Here is a 26,890-nt window from a genome sequence, read left to right on the forward strand (position 1 = left end):
CAGGGTATGAATAATTATGGGCATCACTGTACATATGACAAATGTGAGGTTGAATAAACCCATTTGTGTCCGACTCTAGCCTATGTCTGTGTACTGATTTGTATTGATTCCACTAATCTTCGTGTGAGAGAAAATTTAGAAAAGCGTTAACACTGACTGCAAATACAGAATAAGTATAGTGGGAGTGGTGGAATGACACTGCAGGTCTCAATCAGAAGGAATGTTTATTCCGTTGCATTATAGCAAACTGGGTGGGGTGATTATGCAGCAATGTGTGGTTCTAGCAAGTAGGTGATGCTTTGCAAGGTACACGTTTTAGATGATGCTGTATGGATTTCTCAGAGAAGGGTTAGGCAGTGATTTCCCTAGGGTAAAATTAAATCCTGCAAATTTGGGTAGAGTAGTAATCAATCAATGCATGACTGGGTACTTAGCAGAATTGGCTTAATTTAATATTCACCTGATCTGTAATAATTAAACATGAGCGCGCCTATAATAGGTCCTACATACCACGGAGGTCTGGGTCAGCACTATTAATCGGGCACGTGAAAATAAATACGCCGCGTTCGTAACAGCAGTGGGTTCTGCTACACCCTACCCTGCACTAGCAAAGTAAGCAAACCACTGAAGATTCTGCAATGATCATTTGCTGATGGTGCAGGTCTACAGAGAACGGTTATACTGTATTTTGTGACTTAAAATTACAATTTGTATGCAAAACATTTTGGGTGATTGCAGCATATTTCTGCATCTGCCCCTTTTCCCAGTGTGGTTCTGGAGAGCTTGCAGCTTTCAGTCCGTTTTACCTATCAATATAGAGTGCCGTGACCGTCTCTAAGCTTATACAGTACTGTATATTGCGTACTGTCTGTGTTTCTCCGTATTTCCACGCCCATGCAGTGTGTGGATAGGAGGAAGGATTCAGCATGGGTATCAGTGTCAGTAGGGTATGAAAAGCAGATGCTGAGTTGCTGGGCCTGCTTCTGAGGGTATACCTGTCTGAGTGTCTGAGTGTACGTTTCTGTGAACACGCCATATACTTAGACATACTTGTGTTGGCTGGCTGTAATACCGCCTTTTTCTTCTGGTAAGTTGCAGGCCAACGTTCCGCCCACCGAAAATATACGTTTGTAAGGTTTGCAATTGTGTTATTTGTCTGTGAATAGAAAGTTACAGTTGTCTAAAGCTTACGAGGTTTTGTATAACGGTCCCTGCGTGGTTTTAAGTATATTCATATTATTTGTATCTTCTGAGTGCTTGATAAGGTGGCATATTCCTCCTGCCTCTTATTCAGACTACTTTTGTGTTTTTTGCTACGACACTTAATTTATAGTTGCCATTCCTAGATCATTAGATCGTAGATTCAGTAGATTGTAGTTTAGGAAGTGCAGTTAATATAGTAACACGTTAGAAGTGGCCTGAAGTTGCATTCATATAGTCATTGATTAAAGGTTGGTTAAATGAAATCTTTAACATTGTTTTTTTTTTTTTTTTTTTGTAGTGTCCTGTCACTCTCCAGCTGGACCAATTCCTGCTGGGTTTCTGTACCCTCTGTCCTGTTCTTCACAAAATTCTGTGCTACTGGGAGACCAAGCTGGAGCTGATGAGGAGCTGGTTGGCCACATTAACGTCATGAAGAAAAAGACTGTATTGGCTTTGTTTGGTCTTGTGTTGGGATACCTGGTAACAGGTGCTGTGGTCTTCCAGATGCTTGAGCAGCCATTTGAGGCTCTGCAGCAGGACCTCCTCATAAAGCACCGAGCTGTGTTTCTGTCCGAAAATATGTGTGTGCAGGAAGATTCTCTGGACAAGTTTGCATTGGTAAGAAAATGATTTTTTAATACCAACTTTTGGCTTCATATACATATCACAAGTGTTTTGTTTTTGAAGATGAGGCTCTGTTTTAATAAGATGAGTATTGTGCAAGAGGCAAAACCCTATCTATCTATCTATCTATCTATCTATCTATCTATCTATCTATCTATCTATCTATCTATCTATCTCTCAGATTTCTTCAGTTGAACTGCTCTAAACTGTTAAAAAGCAAACTCTAACTGGGTCTATAGATCATTGGTCTACAAACTTATTCATCAAAATATGTTTCAGAAAGTGCTACAGTGCAAACAATCTATGAATCAGCAATAAGAAATCAATGAATCCATATAAATCAGGGTCCTTAGAGAAGTGCAAACAAAAAATGCAGCAAAAACCATCATACAACAACCTGTGCAAAATAACAAAATGAAGTGTGCTAGTGCAAGATTAGCTGGAATGAGCTTGCTGAATGCCTGGAAGTGTAAGCTGTGAAGCCCAAATAAAGCTATCATAGTTTCCTGGTGCACGATTGCACCCAATGCTGACAGCCGTCCTCGGGCACCTGCCCTTATGCTTTCCGCTCCCCCATTCACTGCCATCTCAGTCCAATTGTAAAAGATCCCATAAGTCAGCGCATTACTGCTCAAGCACTGACCCGACTGGCTTGTGACTACACTGACTTGCAAAAATCTCTTTCCAGCATATATGGGTCACAGGAGGCTTGTGACCCATATATGCTGGAAAGAGATTTTTGCAAGTGTGCTTTATAGAGGGATTAGTCCCACCCATCATTTTCTCTGTTTTGGTTAAGATGACAAGGACATCAGGTACTGGTAATTTTTTCTTTATAGACGTCACTGACTTGTGAAGCAGTGAAGGGGGTAACAGAGGGCTTGAAAAATCCAATCTCTGTAGCCACCATTTACACACCTCCGGATTCCATAGAAACCAGCTACCTACAAATGAAACTACTCCGGCCAGAACATAGAGAGAGCATGGAGAGAACATGCAATCGGCTCTTCTCTTCCGGGCTCCGAAGGCGCAGTGCCGATAGCCTTCGCCCAGCCAATTCTAGGCTTCCTGGGCAAAGATGGCCCTGCCTAACTACTTCGCCCAGCCAGTCCTGGGCATTTTTCAAGCAGCAAACCTGTGCGCTGTTAGCCGCCGAGAGATGATCTCCACTTGCTGCTGCATAACTGTCCATGGAGTGCACGGGACAGGCATCCGTGGGCCAGATACAAGAGCCGTACTTAAAGCACAACTGTAATGAGAGGGATATAGAGGCTGAACTATTTATTTCCTTTTAAACAATACCAGTTGCCTGGCCATCCTGCTGATCCTCTGCCTTTAATACTTTTAGCCATAGACACTGAACAAGCATGCAGCCGATCAGGTGTTTCTGACATTGTCAGGAACCGGCCCGCGGTACGCCTGCGTATACGGTTCCCGACTGCGGGTTTGACCTGATCAAGCGAGGAACAGCCTTATTTAAGCTAAAAACAAGGCTTTGACCCCTCAAACACTTCCCACTGCCACCACTAGGCGTTGCTAGACACGTTCACTCAGCTGTCGAGTGCTCAACATGCACTCCGCGTTTTCGTATTTGGGTCAGCTTTGCGCTTAGGCCGAATACGAGAACGCCACGCACACACACACAGTTGCAATCTTACGCTGTAATGAAGCAAAACCACTAACAGTCGTTCCGAACGATACTGTTAGACTTCCCACTCGGCTGTCGAGGGCAGAAGTGCCTCATACACACAATGCAATTACAATTTCATACGGTAGTGTTGCTCAAGCGTACAATTAGGCATGAACTTATACACGGTTACACTTCAGTCTATTCTAGGCTATGAGTGTTAGTTTAGCACAGCAGGAGTCAAGCTTATTACGGTAAATAACGATTTAATATTCCATAAAAAACGTGGAACAATGCAGAACTTAATATATACAAAAGATGTACAAAAACAAAGTAAAAAAGTTACAAAGATAAAAGTTACAAAAATAAGAGGTTACAAAGATACACACACGGATATTTGCGTAAAAATAAAAATGGGGATTAAAAAACGTTACCAACTTGAAGGTCTCAACGTTGTCGGGCAGGAGCATGCCGCTTGTTCGACCAGAAGTTGAGATCATCTCTAGCTATGCGCTATCTCCAAGAGAAGATTCTTACTAGGTATCTGCCTCTGCTTTTTATACTCTGAGCTACGCCTGGAGGCTGCAACTTCCTTTGGGAGGGGAGGAACTAGGTTTTAATTAAATCTCGGACATATTCCATTTCCAGGTAAAAGTCTCTACATCAAAGATTGTGAAGTGAGGCTTTCAACTCCAGGTGAAAACTTGATTAAGGCTTTTTCCTGTCTCCGTTTTTAAAGTCTGCAGAGATTCCAACCCCTTTCCAATAGATGTAATTTACAGGTTATCGTTTGCACCTCCACTAATAATTTAATTTCCAGTAGCCTGTCATGTACATTTCCAACATTCCTGTGTTAGTCTCCAGACTCTGGTCCTCTTGCTTTGTGTATTGAAACAATAGGCTGTCTCCTGGGTTCAAAAAGCCAGGCAGATAATCCCATTAGCACTCTCAGAGGAACTGCATACAGAAACTCAAAGCACCTCATATGGTCAAGACAATCACCCATTTCCTTGCTCCAAGCAACTCAAGGTAACAGCTCCCTTCTGGCAGACCTACACGGAACACAGGCAGAAAAATGAAAGAATATGTTCCTTTATTCCTAACATCATCAGCACCCCAATATATCACCACAGACATTATTGTCAGATCTGACACGATTAGCTGCATGCTTGTTTCTGATGTGATTCAGAAACTCCTGCAGCCAAATAGTTCATTTAGTTCATTCGGCAGCCTCCGTAGAAGCGCATAGCGCGAAACGGCTGTAAGGCTCCTCTTCCTCTGCACCCACCGCTACACATCCATGTCCACCTTTTGGTATGTGCTCTTCTCAATACTTATATGCATGTTTTTTATGCTGAAGTTATGAATAAAAGTGAATGACAGCAGTGCCGACGCTTTTCTCCTCCTTCTTAATACAGACACTACTCTGCCTGAGCACGCTGAGGATTCACATTGTCCATACTCATCTGTGTGTGACAGGGTCGCTCCCTCCCACCTTCCCACGAGGACAGTAACTGCAGTGCCAGCATCTTTGTGCTCTTATCCTCCATGATATCTAGCCAATTAGTTCAGCAGGACTGCCAGGCAACTGGTATTGCTTAAAGGGAAGGTTCAGGGAGGGTGATTAAAAAATAAAAATCAATTTCCACTTACCTGGGGCTTCCTCCAGCCCGTGGCAGGCAGGAGGTGCCCTCGCCGCTGCTCCGCAGGCTCCCGGTGGTCTCCGGTGGCCGACCCGACCTGGCCAGGCCGGCTGCCAGGTCGGGCTCTTCTGCGTTCCAAGGCCCGGCACTTCTGCGTCCCACGTCGGCGCGCTGATGTCATCGGACGTCCTCCGGGCTGTACTGCGCAGGCGCAGTAGTTCTGCGCCTGCGCAGTACAGCCCGGCGGACGTCCGATGACGTCAGCGCGCCGGCGTGGGACGCAGAAGTGCCGGGCCTTGGAACGCAGAAGAGCCCGACCTGGCAGCCGGCCTGGCCAGGTCGGGTCGGCCACCGGAGACCACCGGGAGCCTGCGGAGCGGCGGCGAGGGCACCTCCTGCCTGCCACGGGCTGGAGGAAGCCCCAGGTAAGTGGAAATTGATTTTTATTTTTTAGCCACCCTCCCTGAACCTTCCCTTTAAAGAGACACTGAAGTGAAAAAAAAAATTGATATCGTGAATTGGTTGTGTACTATGAATAATTACTAGAAGATTAGCAGCAAAGAAAATATTCTCATACTTTTATTTTCAGGTATATAGTGTTTTTTCTAACATTGCATCATTCTATAATATGTGCAGATTACACAACACTCAGCATTCAAAATGAGTCTTTCAGAGCAGTCTGTGAAGTAATGACCTCTCCTCTAGCAGAGAAAAAGTAAACAGTTTACTTACAGTTGAGATAATAAAAGTCAGATAACAGCCCTCTCCACGACTAACTTAGTAGGAGAGCTTAATGGCTTGTTTGCATAGAGATAACTGGAGTTTCTCAACTCTTCCTGTACTGGAAACAATTAGACTGATGTATCTGATCTTAACGTTTTATTTCTTAGCTGTACTACACATACAAATCATAATATCATAATTTTTTTTCCGCTTCAGTGTCTCTTTAAAAGGGAAAAAAAAACTATGGCAGCCTCCATATTCTTTTCTCTACAGTTGTCTCTACAGAGGCTGCCATATTTATTTCCTTTTAATCAATACCAGTTGCCTGGCAGCCCTGCTGGTCAATTTCTCTGCAGTAGTATCTGAATAACACCAGAAATAAGCATGCAACAAGTCTTGTCAGATCTGACTTTAAAGTCTGAAACACCTGATCTGTTGCATGCTTGTTCAAGGGCTATTAGTACGAGAGGCAGAGGATCAGCAGGGCTGCCAGGCAACTGGTATTACCTAAAAGGAAATAAACATGGCAGCCTCCATATACCTCTCTCTTCAGTTCCCCTTTAAGTTGCGGCTGGGGAGCCTCAGATTCCGAACCCATGCTATAGGCCAAAGCATGTCATTGCGCTTCACAAATTATATTAAATAATGGATGTAGGTTTCCAAGGAAGAAAAGTATGTTTTACCGCCGGTAATGATTTGCCCGTATCCCCGCTGGCAATTATCTGCCCGTGTCCTGTTCCGCTCAGTCTCATTCTGCCCCCCTGTGTCTCTTACCACTAGAAAAATTGCTGAAGTGCAGAGAAGAGAAGCAGTAATCCTCTGCAAAAGCTGCTAGGGAATCCATGCTCACAGCCAAACTATCTCTCCCTTCATTTCAGTATACGTCACCAATGCGGAAGAGAAGGGAGAGATACTTTGGCTGCAAGCACGGATCCCCCAGCGGTTTTTGTATGGAGGATTACCGTTTCTCCTCTCTGCACTTTGGCGTCCTCCTAGCAGTAAGAGTGACACGGGGACGGAAGGAGACAGAGACGGATGGGACACAGGCAGACAATTATCGGCGTGGACATGCGCAGATAATTATCGGCGGGGACATGGGGCAGAGAATCACCAGCTGGGACACGGTGCAGATAATCACCGACGGGGACACAGGGGCCAGCTAATTACTATGGGGGGGGAGGGGCACCTGACCTAGCATTCGGACCATAAGGCGCAATGACTTTCTCTCCCCCCCCCCCATGTTTGGAGGAGAAAAAGTGCATCTTGTGGTCCGAAAAACACAGTACTTTATTTTCTATGCATTTTATAGGTAAAAAATGAAAAAGTAAACTTTCTCCAGTTCCATCCCCTAGCAGTGTTCCCCAACCCTGACCTCAGGGCCCACCAACAGTGCATGTTTTGTGGAAATCCACAGAGGTAATTAATCAGCTCTGATGAGACACTAATTACCTCACCTGTGCATGCTTGTGGTTTCCTGCAAAACATGCACTGTTGATGGGCCTTGAGGACAGGGTTGGGGAACTCTGCCCTATAGTTTTAAAATAAGCAATGCTACTATAAATAAAACCCACCCATTTTATTTGCTGTTACAACATTTTAAATTCTGTTCCTAGTACAATGTATGGTGACAATATACTATTTGGAAATTTCTTTCTTTTGAGTTTTTTTTTGTTAGGTCAAAAATTAAAAGCCCTTACTTACTAAAATTTCAGAAGTTTGCCTTCTTAAATCAGAAGGTATTTGCAATTATTCAGGTTGGCATGAGCTCTGAGATGTCTCCCAGTGCATTACTGCTGAATGTGTAAATAATCTCTTTGATGTACATGAAAGCTATATACATCTTCAGCACCACTGGAATACAACATGTCAGCTTGTTAACCACTTAAGGACCACAGGCTTACACTTACCTAGTGACCAGGCTATTATTTATAATTCAGAGCTCTGCACCTTTAACAGCTCGCTGCAGAGCCATACAAGTTACCACTCAAATGAATCTTACGTCCTTGTCTTGCTACCAACAGAGCTTTCTGTTGGTAGCATCTGATTGCTGCTGCATTTTTTTTTAATGTTGTTCTTATTTATTTTACAATTTGTCTATTTTCTTTTTATTTCCGTCCCTCCCCATGAGATCCAATCAGTGTTCACCTCTCATAGGCATCAGCCTATGAAAGGGGATCTCATTGTGAGCCACTCAGGGGGGCAGCTATGTTAATAAGCTGTCCCCCGTACAGCACTGCCGTAGATCACAGAGCTGTATTTGTAAATAAACTGTTTTGGGTGTTTTTACTTTAACAGCCTGGGCAGGCTGATCTTGGAGCTCCGCTACGTCAGTCAGCGGGGATGCGCACACATATGCATGTGCGATCTCTGCTAATCCCCTACGCCAGGACTTGACACCTTCCATCATTAGGCGGTCCTGTGGTAGCCACTCTGCAGCCACCAATCGGCGTTAGGCGGTTGCAGAGTGGTTAAAAGACATCCGAGGTGAAAATAAATTGATGATAAAAACAATTGTGGCTATCCTCCTTCTTCTAAAAATGACTTTTTTAGATATCCCACAGTTTTATTTTATATTTAATCCCTACCGCCTAACGCCGAAAGCTGCCAAGTCCTGGGGCAGGGTTTTACAGGGGATCACGCACGCGCGCATCCCTGCTTAAATGACAGAGCTTCGTTCCATCATCAGTCTACCAGCGGCGATCGCCGCTAGCAGACTTTTAGATGGCAAAACCGCTGTCTATTTACATTGTACAGCGCTGCGTTCTACTGCAGTGATGTACTGGGGACAGCGTGTCACTCGGCTGTCCCCAGAAGCGCCCAAGGTGAATAAAATGCATTAAAGGAGTTATTAGGCAAACTAGCCCAAATGGGCTTAACTCACCTGGGGCTTTCTCCAGCCCCTTGCAGCTGACTGTCCCACGCTGACTGCTCCGCTCCCTGCCGCTGTCCTGGTCTCACCACTCGTTATTCAGGCCGACCGCGGGGTCGGCCTTACTGCGGCTGCACTAAGTGCCGCTGTCAATCATGGCCACATGGACCGCGGTGAACTGCGCAGGCGCAGTAGTTCTGTGCCTGCGCAGTTCGCCGCGGCCCACGGGGCCGTGATTGACAGCTGCCCTTCGCACCGCCACAGTAAGGCTGACCCCGCGGTCGGCCTGAATAACGAGCGCCGAGACCAGGACAGCGGCGGGGAGTGGAGCGGTCAGCGTGGGACAGTCAGCTGCAAGGGGCTGGAGAAAGCCCCAGGTGAGTAAAGCCCATTTGGGCTGGTTTGCCTAATAACTCCTCTAAAAGCAATAAAATGTTTCTTTCCATAGCATGCATATATTTAGAGAGGCTTCGATTGTGATCCCCTCTCTAAGGCTGATGCCTATGAGAGAGGATCGCCCTGATTGGCTGTTGGAGGGAAGGGAAGAGAGTTATAAAAATAAATAAATAAAAAAAAGATAAATTTATAAAAAAAAAAAATACAAATAAATTAAAAAATAAATAAACGTTACACCACCAATCAGAGCTCACCAACAGAAAGCTCTGTTGGTGGGCAGAAAAGGGGGGGATTCACTTGTGTGAAGCTGCAGTGCCTCTTACACGCTCCTGGGAGTTCTGGTTTACCATGAGCTTGCTGGATACTCTGTAACTAAAATAACAGTAATATACCCTCATGATATACAGTACATATTTAAAAAAAGCCGAGTTTGTTTGGTAACTTGAAAAAGGAGGGTGGGTGGGTGGGGGGGGGCTTTGGAAGGGATTCATTATATTCTTTTGTTGAAAATGTATGGTTACTGTAACTTTACTTTTTTGCCACTACAAACACTGTAGTTGTTTCAACACTATCCTGGGTTACTAGGGAGTGTTAAAATGAATTTTTTTTTTTGCGCAATACTTTACTGTCGTTATTATGAATGGACATGGGCCCTGATCGGTGTCATGTCCGTTAATTCCAGGCACTGCGATTGGCTCCACGTAAATGCCGCCGAGCACCTGCGCTGAAACACTGGATGTGTAGTGATTAGTGTCTATCTGGACAACTATAGTTGTCCAGGTAGACTTAATGCGAACCTGAAGCAAGTAAAATTATTTAAGATAAACACATGACGTAGCTGCAAATTAGTATTACATACTAACCTCACTGTCAGTCCCTCTCAGAAGCTCACCATTTTCTTCTTACAGTGATCCTTTCAACTGAAATATGCCAGTTGCTGTCAGTTCTATATCAGCAGCTTTCAGTTACAACTGAATGTGCAAGGTAATGTCCATGCTTCCCTATGGCTCAGGTGGGGGATATTACAGCTTAACAGTGTGCTGATCAGGAAGCTGTTATGGGGTAATGTCCATTTTTAAAATGGAGGACGGAGAATTCCATTCATCCCGGTGGACAAATTGGATGCAGGAGAGGAGAAAGAGATTGAGGAGTAGACTACACAGGAGGTAAGTATGACTTCTGTATGGTTATTTTGACTTTTTATTTTCAGTTCAGGTTCTCTTTAAAGAAAACCTGAACTGAAAATTAAAAGTCAAAATAAGCATACACAAGTCATACTTACCTTCCATGTAGTCTACTCCTCAGTGTCTTTCTCCTGTCCCGCGTCCTGTTTGTTCACTGTGATCAAGGGAATTTTCCGTCCTCCATTTTGAAAATGGCCATTACCCCATAACAGCTTTCTGGTCAGCACACAGTTAAACTGTAACATCGCCCACTTGAGCCATAGGGAAACATGGACATTACCGGGCGCATCAGTTGTCCACTCAGCTATAACTGACAGCAACTGATATATTTTAGATCTGACAAAATATTGTCAGAACTGGAAGAGATCACTGTCAGAAGAAAATGGTGAGCTTCTGAGAGGAACTGATGGCAAGGTTACTATGTAATGTTCATTTGAAGTTACCTCATGTGTTTATTTTAAATATTTTTACTCAGTACAGGTTCTCTTTAAGTGGTAAAAGGCCTGCATGAAAAAATACTTCAGGAGATTTTGTAATATGATTACATAATTTCAGTGATCTGACTTCTTTCCAAAATGTTTATATTTTGTAACAATTGGAAGCAAAGCCTGTTGAAAGGGAGCAAACCATCTTAGTTATGCCTGATACACACGATAAGATTTTCTGGCATATTTACTACCAGATTGATTACTTCCAACATGTCCGATCTGATTTCCGATCAATTTTCTGTTCACTTCTATGGAAAATCGATTGAAAAAGCTAAGGAAAAACGTCACCACCTTTTTTAATGTATTCTCTAATAGCAGATTAGAGCGAGACTGTAATTATGGACCCCACGCCCTCCTATGCTCTGCATTATTTAAAACTCCTGTTTTGTTCTTTTGAAACACTGTGGACTGTACAGGATAAATCTTTCATGAGTCCCCCCCCCCCCCCCCCTATTCTTTTGTGCTCGCCATTTTTCATTAAGCAGGATGAAGTAGAAGTTGTTTCCTGATTATGGTCTGCTTTGTTTCAGTGATCTGTTGTGCACTTTTCTTTCAATTACAAACTGCTCTGAGTGGCAAGTAAATCCAAACTCAGGGTCCTTTCACACTGTGTCTATTGCGTTCTGTCGCAATGGACAATATCGCATTGCAACACGATGCAACAATATTCCTATTTCGCTTTCAAATTGAGTTCAGTGCAGCTGGTTCCGACAGATTTAAACACAGCATGCTGAGCGTTAACTGGCCAACGTGCGAGTTTACAGCCCTGTCCATTTGAGCTTTGCATAAGGTTGTTCAGCAATTGTCTGTCTACTTCGTTCAAAACAAATTCTGTTTCCGTTGTAGAGGAAGCTGCAAAACGTTTGTTTCTTTTAAGCCAGTGTTCTGCAAAACAAGCATACATTTTTGTATGTGTTCTCCCCAGGTTCTTTTTAGCTGGGTTGCTCCACCTAGCTACATTTGGGCAGCACCCGACTGTTATCGGCTCGCCTCCTCAACCTCTTCCTATGCTGTAAGCAGAGTCCTGCATTTCCCCCTCACACCCCACCCGGCTACTTTTTCATGCAACCTGGGGAGAACACTGAAGAGTTAACATTTCTCCCATGATTTTGCTGGAGAAAAGGTGAGACCCTTTTCAAGGACCTTTATTTCTGCCTGAGTAAATTGGTAATTGGAAAAATGAATTACACTTAATTTGTCTCTGTTCTGAGATTCCCCAAGCGTTTGTGCTTAAAGGGAAGGTCCAAGCAAAAAAAAAAAAAATAGTTCAACTTACCTGGGGCTTCTACCAGCCCCATGTAGCCATCCTGTGCCCTCATAGTCACTCACTGCTGCTCCAGTCCCCCGCTGGCAGCTTTCTGACCTCGGAGGTCAGGGCCGCATTGCGTACATTTTTACGCATTCCCGCTAGTGCAGGAACATTAACATATACATTTTTCCGCGTTAGTGGTGCAACGCATACATTTTTGTTCCTGCACTAGCTGGAATGCGTAAAAATGTATGCAATGCAGCCCTGACCTCCGAGGTCAGAAAGCTGCCAGCAAGGGACTGGAGCAGCAGTGAGTGACTACGAGGGCACAGGATGGCTACATGGGGCTGGTAGAAGCCCCAGGTAAGTTAAACTAATTTTTTTTTTTGCTTGGACCTTCCCTTTAAGAGTGCAGGGTGAGACTCAGTAATCTAAAGCCTGGTACACACTTTCAATTATGATTGGCCAATCACTGACCAATTTTACCACCTCCATGTACTATGAGGATTTAACTACACAATCTGCTCATAGCATTTAATATCTATTGATCCTTATACTACATGGGGGTGGAAAAATTGGTCAGTGGTTGGCCAATCATAATTGAAAGTGTGTACTGGGCCTTATTCTGGCCATGTATTTACCCCCCACCTCCACCCAGTTGAGTTCTCCCTCTGTTGCTGGTGTATCTGAGACCTCTGGTGATTGGACTCTATTAATTAAGACTATCAGTTATTGGAATTATTATTCTGTACTGAATGTTAGGATTCCTCTAAGGCCTTGTTTACACTTAATCAGTTGCTCTCAGTTATAACTGAAAGCACAACTGATTTTGAAAGTAATGCCCATGTTTTCCTATGGCACTGTTCACACTTAATGCATTTTAACTGAAATCTTTGTCACAATGCACTGCTATGGAGAAAAAAAAACGCGTACCAACTGATTACGTGTAAACGGGGCCTTGGGGTAGCTTTGATGAATATTTTCAAGGACAGCTCCAGGAAGTTTTTAGTTAGGGTGTTATGGAGGTACTGGTTCCACTGGAAAACACCCCACTGTCCCATTCTGGCTGTCCGACAGCCCCACCATAGTCCCCACCTGCTGTTATCACTTATGGTACCCATACATGGTACAATAAAAACATTAGATTTTCCTCGTTTATTCGACTAAAATGATCTAATTGAATGAAAGTAGAAATTTTTTTTTTTTTTTTGATCAAGAAAAAAATGAACAATTCCGTTTTTTTTTTTCTATAAAAATCCGATCGGACATGTTGGAAAATCTTTATATTCGATCTAACGAAATAATCGAATGAAATTAACTAATCAAAAAAAAAATAATAAAAATAAGAAAACTGTACACCTTGTTTTCTCTTCTACTGAGTGAATCTGTCTGCATCAATCGCACAGTTAGCTCAGTTCAACACTGTCCCTCCTCCATCTCTTCATGCTTGGGCGGGCTCTGCTGGCGGCTGCATATCCTTTCATAGATACAGTGACGTCATCACGCATGCTGGGGTTAACAACCCTAGCTGCACCGTGGGGGGTTGGAAGCTACCTTTCACAACTGTGCCTGCATTAAAAACGGCCATTCATTTTTTATTTATTTATTTATTTATTATAAAGATGGGTTTTTATTTAAGTGCAAAGAGAGAATTGTACAGGCAAAACTGAGATATTGAGTACAAAAGCATGACAAAATTAATCAATACAGACTATTAAATAATAGTACACCAGAATCACAGTAGCATACAGTGGCTTGCAAAAGTATTCGGCCCTCTTGAAGTTTTCCACATTTTGTCACATTACTGCCACAAACATGAATCAATTTTATTAGAATACCACGTGAAAGACCAATACAAAGTGGTGTACACGTGACAAGTGGAATGAAAATCATATATGATTCCAAACATTTTTTACAAAGAAATAACTGCAAAGTGGGGTGTGCATAATTATTCCTTTGGTTTGAGTGCAGTCAGTTACCCATAGACATTGCCTGATGAGTGTTAATGACTAAATAGAGTGCACCTGTGTGTAATCTAATGTCAGCACAAATACAGCTGCTCTCTGACGGCCTCAGAGGTTGTCTAAGAGAATATTGGGAGCAACAACACCATGATGTCCAAAGAACACACCAGACAGGTCAGGGATAAAGTTATTGAGGAATTTAAAGCAGACTTAGGCCTCTTGCACACTGCAAGCAATTCGGATTCAGATTCCGCTTTTTAATCTGTTTTTACTTCCGATTCAGATTCAGATCTGCAGTTTGCTCCTTGCACACTGCAAATCTGAATCTGAATCGGAGGTAAAAACTGATTAAAAAGCGGAATCTGAATCTGAATTTCTTGCAGTGTGCAAGAGGCCTTAGGCTACAAAAAGATTTCCAAAGCTTTGACCATCCCAAGGAGCACTTCTCAAGCGATCATTCAGAAATGGAAGGAGTATGGCACAACTGTAGACCTACCAAGACAAGGTCTTCCACCTAAACTCACAGGCCGAACAAGGAGAGCGCTGATCAGAGATGCAGTCAAGAGGCCCATGGTGACTCTGCACGAGCTGCAGAGATCTACAGCTCAGGTGGGGGAATCTGTCCATAGAAGAACTATTAGTCGAACACTGCACAAAGTTGGCCTTTATGGATGAGTGGCAAGAAGAAAGCCATTGTTAACAGAAAAGCATTAGAAGTCCCATTTGCAGTTTGCCACAAGCCATGTGGGGGACACAGCAAACATGTGGAAGAAGGTGCTCTGGTCAGATGAGACCAAAATGGAACTTTTTGGCCAAAATGCAAAACGCTATGTGTGGCGGAAAACTAACACTGCCCATCACTCTGAACACACCATCCCCACTGTCAAATATGGTGGTGGCAGCATCATGCTCTAGGGGTGCTTCTCCTCAGCAGGGACAGGGAAGCTGGTCAGAGTTGATGGGAATATGGATGGAGCCAAATACAAGGCAATCTTGGAAGAAAACCTCTTGGAGTCTGCAAAAGACTTGAGACTGGGGCGGAGGTTCACCTTCCAGCAGGACAACGATCCTAAACATAAAGCAAGAGCTACAAGGCAATGGTTTAACCACTGCAGCCTAACTGGACGAAAATTTTCGTCCAGTTAGGCTGCGCGCACTCCCGTGGGTCGCGCACGCTCCTGCTGGGGGCCGTTAGCCCAGCGATCAATGAAAGGGATTATAAATCCCTTTCACTGATCGGAACCCCCCCCCCCCCCCCCCCCGGAGAAAAGTCGACAGCGGCTCTTCAGAGGCTGCGGCTTTTCTGAGATCAAAAAGTTCCCCTGCTTCTATCTTCTTCCTGGGAGCGAGATCGATCGCTCCCAGGACTTTTTGACTGTGGCCATCTTGTGGCCAAATAGTAAACTACACCAAAAATCACTTTACATTCAATAAATACATTTTTACCCATGTAAAATCCCCTGTTTACCTCCCACACCAAAAAATACCCACATACAAGTTTTAATAAAAAATAAAATGAAAAAATTACAATAATAATAAAAAAAACCTCATAAATAGTTACCTAAGGGTCTAAACTTTTTAAATATTCATGTCAAAGGAGTATATCAATATGATTTATTAAATTATGGACTTCTAAATAGTGATGGACGCAAATTGAAAAAATGCACCTTTATTTCCAAATAAAATATTGTCGCCACACATTGTGATAGGGACATCATTTTAACGGTGTAATACCCGGGACATATGGGCAAATGCAATACGTAAGTTTTAATTATGGAGGCATGTATTTTAAAACTATAATGGCTGAAAACTGAGACATAATTAATTTTTTTCAGTTTTTTTCTTAGTCTTCCTGTTAAAATGCATTTACAGTAAAGTGGCTCTTAGCAAAATGTACCACCCACAGAAAGCCTAATTGGTGGCGGAAAAAACAAGATATAGATCAATTCATTGTGATGAGTAGTGATAAAGTTATTGGCAAATAAATGGGAGGTAAAAGTTGCTCAGATGTAAAAAAAATCTCAACCCTGTAGGCTGAAGTGGTTAAAACAAAACCTATCCATGTGTTAGAATGGCCCAGTCAAAGTCCAGATCTAAATCCAATCGAGAATCTGTGGCAAGATCTGAAAACTGCTGTTCACAAACGCTGTCCATCTAATCTGACTGAGCTGGAGCTGTTTTGCAAAGAAGAATGGGCAAGGATTTCAGTCTCTAGATGTGCAAAGCTGATAGAGACATACCCTAAAAGACTGGCAGCTGTAATTGCAGCAAAAAGTGGTTCTACATAGTATTGACTCAGGGGGCTGAATAATTATGCACACCCCACTTTGCAGTTATTTATCTGTAAAAAATGTTTGGAATCATGTATGATTTTCGTTCCACTTCTTACATGTACAACACTTTGTATTGGTCTTTCATGTGGAATTCCAATAAAATTGATTCATGTTTGTGGCAGTAATGGCAGTAATGTGACAAAATGTGGAAAACTTCAAGGGGGCCGAATACTTTTGCAAGCCATTGTATCATAAAACAGTATAGTAGTTTTAAATAGCACTTTAACAAGGCTTCCCATCCAATAAAGAAAACAAAAATAAAACTCTCACACTCCCCTCCCCAACCCCCATATCCCAGGAACCCCCCAAAAAAGGAAAACAAACCTCCACTCATAACATAGTTGAATTAACGAGAGCCACAAAAAGATAACCAATCTTCCCAAATGACGTTATATAGGTCTAAATTGTCAATTGTCAAAAAATGGACCCAATCCATCAGACAAATCCTATCTAATCGGCTTTTGACTAACTCAATTTCGAGACTAGATGTTTTCCATTTAAATGCTATGCTCCATTGGGCAGCCAAAAGCATATACTTATAAAACTTTAAAAATCTATTAACCCTTCGCACTCTCGCATGCAAATGTTCAAACAAATGCATTCACAGATTCACTCATCCAGGCACCACTGTTATCCCTACAGCTAAGTTAAAAGACGGGTCTTAGTTCACAGAAGAATGCATTCTTATGCTTAGTCACCTATACTGTGCAGAAGTACCCAGGTAAACATAGGTGTCCTAACTCTGGCCCTGTAACATGCATAGTGCAGACATGCAAACATTCATTGCATCAAACCTATCTAGGGATTAGGAGCACACATCCTGACGTCCTCTCCTGGGACACATAGCTGTAGGGATAACAGTGGTGCCTGGATGAGTGAATCTGTGAATGCGTTTGTTTGAACATTTGCATGCGAGAGTGCGAAGGGTTAATAGATTTTTGCTGTTTTCTGGCCACACCCCCTTCAGCACCTCCCTTTCCTTAATAACTTAGTTAATGTCCTAACTAGAGGCGATGTGCCTGGATATATGTGTTTTTTTTCTTATAAAACTTTAGACGCCCACCTGGAACAGAGTCATTGGTCACATACAGGAGAGTCTGGGGAGGACCCAACAAGATATGGACCTTACAAATCTCAAAAAACAAATCCTACCAAATTTTCCAGAATTGAGTGGCGATAGGGCATTCCCAAAAGATATGTTATAAGGAGCCAATGGCACCACATCCTCTGAAACAGTGTAATAAAATGTATGTAATTTAGCAGGGGTATAATACCAATGGTACAATAATTTAACAGTGGTATGTTTGAAAATATTAGATTTAACGATGGCAGCAATGGTCACCCAACTAGAGGACCATTGTGAGGAGGACAATTGTTGCCCCAGTTCCTGTTCCCAGGCTCTCATGTAAGGCCACCAAATGTCCTTAGATCTAGAGAATAAAAGGGCATATAGAGTAGAGATAGCTCCCTTTTTGTTTTTCAGCATTAAAATACATTGTCTCAAAGGTAGTAGGTTCCAAAGTACAAAAGGAAGAGAGACCGCGAGCCCAATATAGTGTAGTATGTATTGAAAATAGGGTAAATGACAGTGAGTAACAATAATACTCACAAACCAGGGTTACCATTTAGGCAACCACTGTAGATGCAGGTAGGGAGATTAGGACCTGTCCCCACTCAGGATTAATATGTCGCTCTCTGTAGATCGGAAGAAAAAGGGTATAACACCCCTCCACCTGGGGTGGACACAGGAATCGCAGAAGGTAAACAGAGGCGCCAATAGGAATAAATATACTAAAAAAAAAATGTAAACCGCTAGGGAGGCAGTGGTGAACTTACCTCCCCGAAGCAGACATGAAACTGTCAGTTTTCAAACAAATAAAATGTATTCACATCCTCCAGAATACAAAGCAACGCGTTCCGCAGGTATATTCCCGCTTCCTCAGGCAATAACAAGGAATACCACAACTGTAAAATCAGAGACAAAAGGAGCCATCAGACTGTTGTTCCTATTTTTTATGTGGGGTTTGTATAAATAACTAAAGTATTCGTTGTGAACATATGTTTGGCCAGAGCAAAATATTAATTTTATGTTATTGATACAAGATACACATTATACAGTGATGTGAAAAACTATTTGCCCCCTTCCTGATTTCTTATTCTTTTGCATGTTTGTCACACTTAAAGAGACACTGAAGCGAAAAAAAAATATATGATATAATGAATTGGTTGTGTACTATGAATAATTTCTAGAAGATTAGCAGCAAAGAAAATATTCTCATACTTTTATTTTCAGGTATATAGTGTTTTTTCTAACATTGCATGATTCTATAATATGTGCAGATTACACAACACTCAGCATTCAAAATGATTCTTTCAGAGCAGTTGTGAAGTAATGACCTCTCCTCTAGCAGAGAAAAAGTAAACAGTTCACTTACAGTTGAGATAATAAAAGTCAGATAACAGCCCTCTCCACGACTAACTTAGTCGGAGAGCTTAATGGCTTGTTTGCATAGAGATAACAACTGGAGTTTCTCAACTCTTCAGGTGGCCATACACTGGCCCGATTCGCGGCCGTTTCTACAGCAGATTCGATCCTGGGATCGAATCTGCTGCCAATCGTTTGCGGTAAACGCACCCGCCGATCCGATTTCCTCCCAAAATCGGATCGGTCCGTCGATCGCGCTGTGCGGGAAATTACCCTCGATCGCCCGCGGGTAGGGAGCGTGTCGCTAGCGGCGGCCGATCCGATCAGGTATACATTACCTGACGCTGGCTCCCGGGCATCTTCTCCGCGCTGCACGGCTCTGTTCCGGCTCCATCCCGGCGCTTCCTGTGTCACTGCAGTGACCAGGAAGTTCAAATAGAGGGCGCTCTATTTGAACTTTCTGGTCACGGAGTGACACAGGAAGCGCCGGGATGGAGCCGGCACAGAGCCGTGCAGCGTGGAGAAGATGCCCGGGAGCCAGCATCAGGTAATGTATACGGGGGGGGGGACAGGCGGCAGGAGTAGCTCAACAGATTGTGATTGGTTTCGGGCTGAAATCGATTCACAATCTGTTTGCAGTATAGGCAGCCATACGATCCCTCTCTGATCAGATTCGATCAGATAGGGATCTGTCAACTGGTCGATCTAATGGCAAATCGACCAGTGTATGGCTACCTTTCCTGTACTGGAAACAATTAGACTGATGTATCTGATCTTAATGTTTTATTTCTTAGCTGTACTACACATACAAATCATAATATCATAATTTTTTTTTCGCTTCAGTGTCTCTTTAAATGTTTCTGCTCGTCAAAAACCGTTAACTATTAGTCAAAGATAACATAATTGAACACAAAATGCAGTTTTAAATGATGGTTTTTATTATTTAGTGAGAAAAAAAACTCCAAACCTACATGGCCCTGTGTGAAAAAGAAATTGCCCCCTGAACCTAATAACTGGTTGGACCACCCTTAGCAGCAATAACTGCAATCAAGCGTTTGCGATAACTTGCAACTAGTCTTTTACAGTGCTCTGGAGGAATTTTTGGCCCACTCATCTTTGCAGAATTGTTGTAATTCAGCTTTATTTAAGGGTTTTCTAGCATGAACCGCCTTTTTAAGGTCATGCCATAACATCTCAATAGGATTCAGGTCAGGACTTTGACTAGGCCACTCCATGTTTTTCTTCGGCCATTCAGAGGTGGATTTGCTGGTGTGGTTTGGGTCATTGTCCTGCTGCAGCACCCAAGATCGATTCAGCTTGAGTTGACGAACAGATGGCCAGACATTCTCCTTCAGGATGTTTTGGTAGACAGTAGAATTCATGGTTCAATCTATCACAGCAAGCCTTCCAGGTCCTGAAGCAGCAAAACCACTCTAGACCATCACACTACCACCACCATATTTTACTGTTGGTATGATGTTCTTTTGCTGAAATGCTGTGTTACTTCTACGCCAGATTTAACGGGACACGCACCTTCCAAAAAGTTCAACTTTTGTCTCGTCGGTCCACAAGGTATTTTCCCAAAAGTCTTGGCAATCATTGAGATGTTTTTTTAGCAAAATTGAGACGAGCCTTAATGTTTTTGCTTAAAAGTGGTTTGCGCCTTGGATATCTGCCATGCAGGCCGTTTTTGCCCAGTCTCTTTCTTATGGTGGAGTCGTGAACACTGACCTTAATTGAGGCAAGTGAGGCCTGCAGTTCTTTAGATGTTGTCCTGGGGTCTTTTGTGGCCTCTCGGGTGAGTTTTCTCTGCGTTCTTGGGGTAATTTTGGTCGGCCGGCCACTCCTGGGAAGGTCCATCACTGTTCCATGTTTTTGCCATTTGTGGATAATGGCTCTCACTGTGGTTCGCTGGAGTCCCAAAGCTTTAGAAATGGCTTTATAACCTTTACCAGACTGATAGATCTCAATTACTTTTGTTCTCATTTGTTCCTGAATTTATTTGGGTCTTGGCATGATGTCTAGCTTTTGAGGTGCTTTTGGTCTACTTCTCTGTGTCAAATAGCTCCTATTTAAGTGATTTCTTGATTGAAACAGGTGTGGCAGTAATCAGGCCTGGGGGTGACTACAGAAATTGAGACTAGTTGCAAGTTATCGCAAACGCTTGATTGCAGTTATTGCTGCTAAGGGTGGTCCAACCAGTTATTAGGTTCAGGGGCCAATTTCTTTTTCACACAGGGCCATGTAGATTTGGAGTTTTTTTTCTCACTAAATAATAAAAACCATCATTTAAAACTGCATTTTGTGTTCAATTATGTTATCTTTGATTAATAGTTAACAGTTTTTGATGAGCAGAAACATTTAAAGAGACTCTGTAACATTAAAAAGATCCCCTGGGGGCTACTCACCTCGGGTGGGGGAAGCCTCCGGATCCTAATGAGGCTTCCCACGCCGTCCTCTGTCCCACGGGGGTCTCGCCGCAGCCCTCCGAAAACAGCCGGCGACTGTGCCGACTGTCAGTTCAATATTTACCTTTGCTAGCTCCAGCGGGGGCGCTGTGGCGGCTTTCCGTTCCGAACTACACGGAAATACCCGATCTCATTCGGGTCCGCTCTACTGCGCAGGCGCAGGAAACTTGCGCCTGCGCAGTAGAGCAGATCCGACGGCGATCGGGTATTTCCGTGTAGTTCGGAGCCGACAGCCGTCAGAGCGCCTGCGCAGGAGCCAGGAAGGTAAATATTGACGTCACCGCTGCACGGACTCCACGGAGGGCTGCAGCGAGACCCCTGATGGATGGAGGACGGCGTGGGAAGCCTCATTAGGATCCGGAGGCTTCCCCCACCCGAGGTGAGTACCCCCCAGGGGATCTTTTCATGTTACAGATCCTCTTTAAGTGTGACAAACATGAAAAAGAATAAGAAATCAGGAATATATCTGTAAAGGACAAGGGGGAAAAAGGGGGGGGGGGGGGAGAGAGCACTCAATAGACAATTTGAGAAAACTGGTTAGCCAACCGTGGAATAATCTCACCTGAGATTCTTGCCGATTAGCCCATATGGGTTGGTCGGCTGAAGAGCTTTTGTCCCACTCAGAACCGGGGACCAGGTCTTTCCAGCGATCTTCCTCCACAAGATGTACTGGCACATATGCTTCTCCGTCCACTGAACTTCAGTCCTGGATCAGAGGTAATTCCACTCCTCGCAGATGCTACCTACCGCTATAGGCGGCCGCATTTATGCATAGGAGTGTCTGCACAGAGGTGTCTTGGATGTGCAGGAGGGATTAGGTTTGTGCCTATAATACTCCACGCAGCTCTGTATGCTTTACACTTGTAAGCCACAGGCTGCAGGAGCTCTTGGAGCCAGGAACTGGCTGTTTGTGTGAGGAGTAATGGCTGAGAGAAACTCCACTCTGCGTGTCTTGCACAAGCAAGCAGCAGGCACCTGGAGGTAAGTTTGTGAGCTGACAGGCAAGTGCGTGGTAGAAAGGATAAAAGGCGGCTGCCGTGTAGTGTAGTTAAAAGTATTTATTCTAATAAACAGCAACGCGTTTCCGAGAGCTCAACTCTTTCATCAGGCTAAAATATTGGTTACAAAGTAACAAGTTTTAAATACTTAATGTCACATGACACAGGGTTTGAATAAGCCAATCCCCCATCAATATGCAAATGTGTTAATAGACCAAGATGCATAGCAGCTTAAGATAATGCTCACCATAAGTGTGTAATACTCACAGTGCAAGGGGTATATAATAGAGCACAGATTAAACCATACATGTTAGCACCTTCTAAAAGTGAACACACAAGGATCTGGCTCCCATGATAGAGTAGTGCCAAAAGGCACTGATTGTAAGAATCAAAGACGTGAGACTGAGTCTATCTTACAAGCGGTGTTTTAACCACTTCCCGACCGCCTAACGCACAGAGGCGGCCGGGAAGTGGAGCCCTGAAGGACCGGCTCACCCACAGAGGCGGCGGTCCTAAGGGCATGGGCAGAGCGATCGCGTCATCCGTGACGCGATCCTCCGGCCGCGCCTGTCACCGCTCGCCCGCCGCAACATCCCGCCGGCTATACGGAAGCGCCGGCGGGATGTTAACCCCGCGATCGCCGCATACAAAGTGTATAATACACTTTGTAATGTTTACAAAGTGTATTATACAGACTGCTTCCTGCCCTGGTGGTCCCAGTGTCCGAGGGACCACCAGGGCAGGCTGCAGCCACCCTAGTCTGCACCCAAGCACACTGATTTCCCCCCCACTGTCCCCTGATCGCCCACAGCACCCCTCAGGACCCCCCTGCCCACCCCCCAGACCACTGTTTGCACACAATCACCCCCCTAATCACCCATCAATCACTCCCTGTCACTATCTGTCAACGCTATTTTTTTTTTATCTCCCCCCCTGCCCACTGCCCCCTCCTGATCACCCCCCCACCCCTCAGATTCTCCCCAGACCCCCCCCCCTGTGTACTGTATGCATCTATCCCCCCTGATCACCTGTCAATCACCTGTCAATCACCCATCAATCACCCCCTGTCACTGCCACCCATCAATCAGCCCCTAACCTGCCCCTTGCGGGCAATCTGATCACCCACCCACACCAATAGATCGCCCGCAGATCCGACATCAGATCACCACCCAAACGCAGTGTTTACATCTTTTCTCTCCTCTAAACACCCACTAATTACCCATCAATCACCCATCAATCACCCCCTATCACCACCTGTCACTGTTACCCATCAGATCAGACCCTAATCTGCCCCTTGCGGGCACCCAATCCCCCGCCCACACGCTCAGATTGCCCTCAGACCCCCCCCCTTATCAATTCGCCAGGGCATTATTTACATCTGTCCTTCCCTGTAATAACCCACTGATCACCTGTCAATCACCCATCAATCACCCCCTGTCACTGCCACCCATCAATCACCCCCTGTCACTGCCACCCATCAATCAGCCCCTAACCTGCCCCTTGCGGGCAATCTGATCACCCACCCACACCAATAGATCGCCCGCAGATCCGACATCAGATCATAACCCAAGCGCAGTGTTTACATCTGTTCTCTACCCTAAACACCCACTAATTACCCATCAATCACCCCCTGTCACTGCTACCTATCAGATTAGACCCCTATCTGCCCCTAGGGCACTCAATCACCCGCCCACGCCCTCAGACCTCAGCCCTGATCACCTCGCCAGTGCATTGCTTGCATCTATTCCCCCCTCTAATCACACCTTGAGACACCCATCAATCACCTCCTGTCACCCCCTAGCACACCTACCCATCAGATCAGGCCCTAATTTGCCCCGTGTGGGCTCCTGATCACTCGGCCAAACCCTCAGATCCCCCTCAGACCCCCTTCCGATCACCTCCCCAGTGCATTGATTGCATCTATTTTCCCCTCTAACCACCCCCTGAGACACCCATCAATCACCTCCTGTCACCCCCCTAGCACTCCTATCCATCAGATCAGGCCCAATACAACCTGTCATCTAAAAGACCACCCTGCATATGACCGGTTCCACAAAATTCGCCCCCTCATAGACCACCTGTCGTCAAAATTTGCAGATGCTTATACCCCTGAACAGTCATTTTGAGACATTTGGTTTCCAGACTACTTACGGTTTTGGGCCCGTAAAATGCCAGGGCGGTATAGGAACCCCAGAAACTGACCCCATTTTAGAAAAAAGACACCCCAATGTATTCTGTTAGGTGTATGACGAGTTCATAGAAGATTTTATTTTTTGTCAAAAGTTAGCGGAAATTGATTTTTTTTTTTTTTTTCAAAGTGTCATTTTTCACTAACTTGTGACAAAAAATAAAATCTTCTATGAACTCGCCATACACCTAACGGAATACCTTGGGGTGTCTTCTTTCTAAAATGGGTTCATTAGTGGGGTTCCTATACTGCCCTGGCATTTTAGGGGCCCTAAACCGTAGTCTTGAAACAAAAATGACCTGTGAAATTCTAAAGGTACTCATTGGACTTTGGGCCCCTTAGCGCAGTTAGGCTGCAAAAAAGTGCCAATCATGTGGTATCGCCGTACTCGGGAGAAGTAGTATAATGTGTTTTGGGGTGTATTTTTACACATACCCATGCTGGGTGGGAGAAATACCTCTGTAAATGACAATCTTTTGATTTTTTTTACACACAATTGTCCATTTACCGAGTTATTTCTCCCACCCAGCATGGGTATGTGTAAAAATACACCCCAAAACACATTGTACTACTTCTCCCGAGTACGGCGATACCACATGTGTGGCACTTTTTTGCACCCTAACTGCGCCCCCCCCCCCCCCCACACACACACACAAAAACACATAAGGAACCACTTCCCCACATACTGGAAATGCAGAAACCATTATCACAGATGTGAAATGCAGAAAATGTTACGCCTCAGATGTAAAATGTAATGAAGGCGTTGAGTGCCCGAGGCATCTTGATAGGGACTAATAGACAATATTCTCATTTATTTCCAGTCAGAGAAACTACTTGAATCCAGTAAGATGAGTAAGGGTAATAAATTACCAGAAGTCAGCTATAAAACCGATCCAATCTATAATTGTCCTAGGATACAGGATGGATTAGGTCAGAGGAAAGCCCTTTCTCACTGAGGGAAAAATTCTGAGATTACAGTTGGAGGTAAGGTTATTATTGGAGGCTCAGGAGATGCTAATCAGGAGGGCGATGAAGATTTAGTGGCTCTTTCCACAATCTTTTCCTGGTTCCACAGTCAGGTCCTGCAGTCCTAGCTTTTAGAGAGCTAGGACAGATCCTAGGGATCCAAGGATTCTTTAATGCCTTTTCCCAGATCTGATTAAAGAGCCTACACTAGTGGTTGGATCCGCAGAACCTCTCACAGATAAGGCTTGGAGGCAGTACGATCTAGTCAGTCTATGCAGATGCTAGCTCATGCGGGGGGAGGGGGGTGCTACAGCTCTAAGGGTTAGTGGACAGGAATAATTGACACCAAACCTTCCAATTTCAGACACCTAGTAATGAAGAGAAGCCTCTTTGATTTTTGGGATCTGATTGATAAAAGACACGTTCTGATATTTTCGGACAATGATCACTACAGCGGCCTACCTCAACAAGCAGAGAGGAACAAGGTCTCAAGACCTGATGTCCATCTGTGCAGGGATTTTGTCCTGGGCATAGTCCAGGCTTCTGTTGATCACTGCAGTTCACGTAAAGGGAGCAAGCGACACGAGGTTACATAGTTAGTTTGGTTGAAAAAAAGACATCCGTCCATCCAGAAAAAAATAAAATAAAATAATAATTTAAAAAACAACAAAAGTAAAAACCTGAACCTGCACATATCCCAGTTGATCCAGGGGAAGGAAAAAAAAAAAAAACCTTACAAGGCCTGGGTCAATTAGCCTTAACCTTACCGGCATTATGATTTTTTTCAGATTTAGGGTCTAAAAGCCATGCAATTATTTTCACAAGCTTTTGGACCCTAAACACAAGAAAAAAAAAACATATCACAGAGAGATCTGCAGCAGCTCCTGCATATAACTCACTCAGGCATGAAATTACCGCTCTGAGCTGTAGTTGTAACTATCTTACCTTCCCGCGGCAGGTCCCGCTGCGTCTCCGGCGGCAAGACTTCCGCCTCGGCTTCTTCCGAGGGCATCCCCGGCATCCCTCCGACGTCTTCTGAGGGCATATCCTGCATTCCTCCGGCAGTGACAGATGCGCGCAGACCCTCCAGTCAGACGCGCGTGCAGCAGAGAAGCCTTTATAGGCTGAGAAGGCGTGTCTCACGGAGGGGCTGTCATCCTGGGGGTAGGGATCTTGTTCTGGCTACTTGGGTATATTAGGCCAAGTGAGACAGTTTCTCACTGGCCTTGATACTAATTAGTTCGCTGGTTCTTGGCCTAGCTAGTGATCTTTTTAGCTACATTTATATATTGTGTAGACGCACAATATATGTACTCTAGTTAGTCAGCCTTGTTATTTGTAGTTATATTGATTATTATCGTATTGTAATTTTCATATCATAATATATTGAAGTAACATCTTATTGTATATTATCCTGTGTACTGACCTTTTGCCTGCCTCTTGACCTCTCTTGTCTTGTCTTTTGTACCACTGCCATCTGATTTTCGTGTTCGACTCAGCCTGTCCCTGACTATTCTTCTGATTATCCTTCTAATACGACTG

General features: G+C 44.1%; 1 protein-coding gene across 9 annotated transcripts in view; it reads left to right on the forward strand.

Annotated features, from left to right (window-relative positions):
- The first annotated feature begins 228 nt into the window (after window positions 1-228).
- The window catches only part of KCNK4 (potassium two pore domain channel subfamily K member 4), a 716,641-nt gene continuing 689,979 nt past the window's right edge, over window positions 229-26,890 (forward strand). For 2 of the 9 annotated variants that reach the window (XM_068261285.1, XM_068261282.1), the window contains exons 1-2: window positions 229-287; window positions 1,502-1,821. In XM_068261285.1, the coding sequence (XP_068117386.1) occupies window positions 263-287; window positions 1,502-1,821 (345 nt within the window). In that variant the 5' untranslated portion in view covers window positions 229-262. The other 7 variants (XM_068261287.1, XM_068261290.1, XM_068261283.1 and 4 more) reach the window with 7 other exon arrangements.

The sequence above is a fragment of the Hyperolius riggenbachi genome, chromosome 11 (assembly GCF_040937935.1).
Source record: "Hyperolius riggenbachi isolate aHypRig1 chromosome 11, aHypRig1.pri, whole genome shotgun sequence".
In the NCBI taxonomy this organism is placed as follows: domain Eukaryota; kingdom Metazoa; phylum Chordata; class Amphibia; order Anura; family Hyperoliidae; genus Hyperolius; species Hyperolius riggenbachi.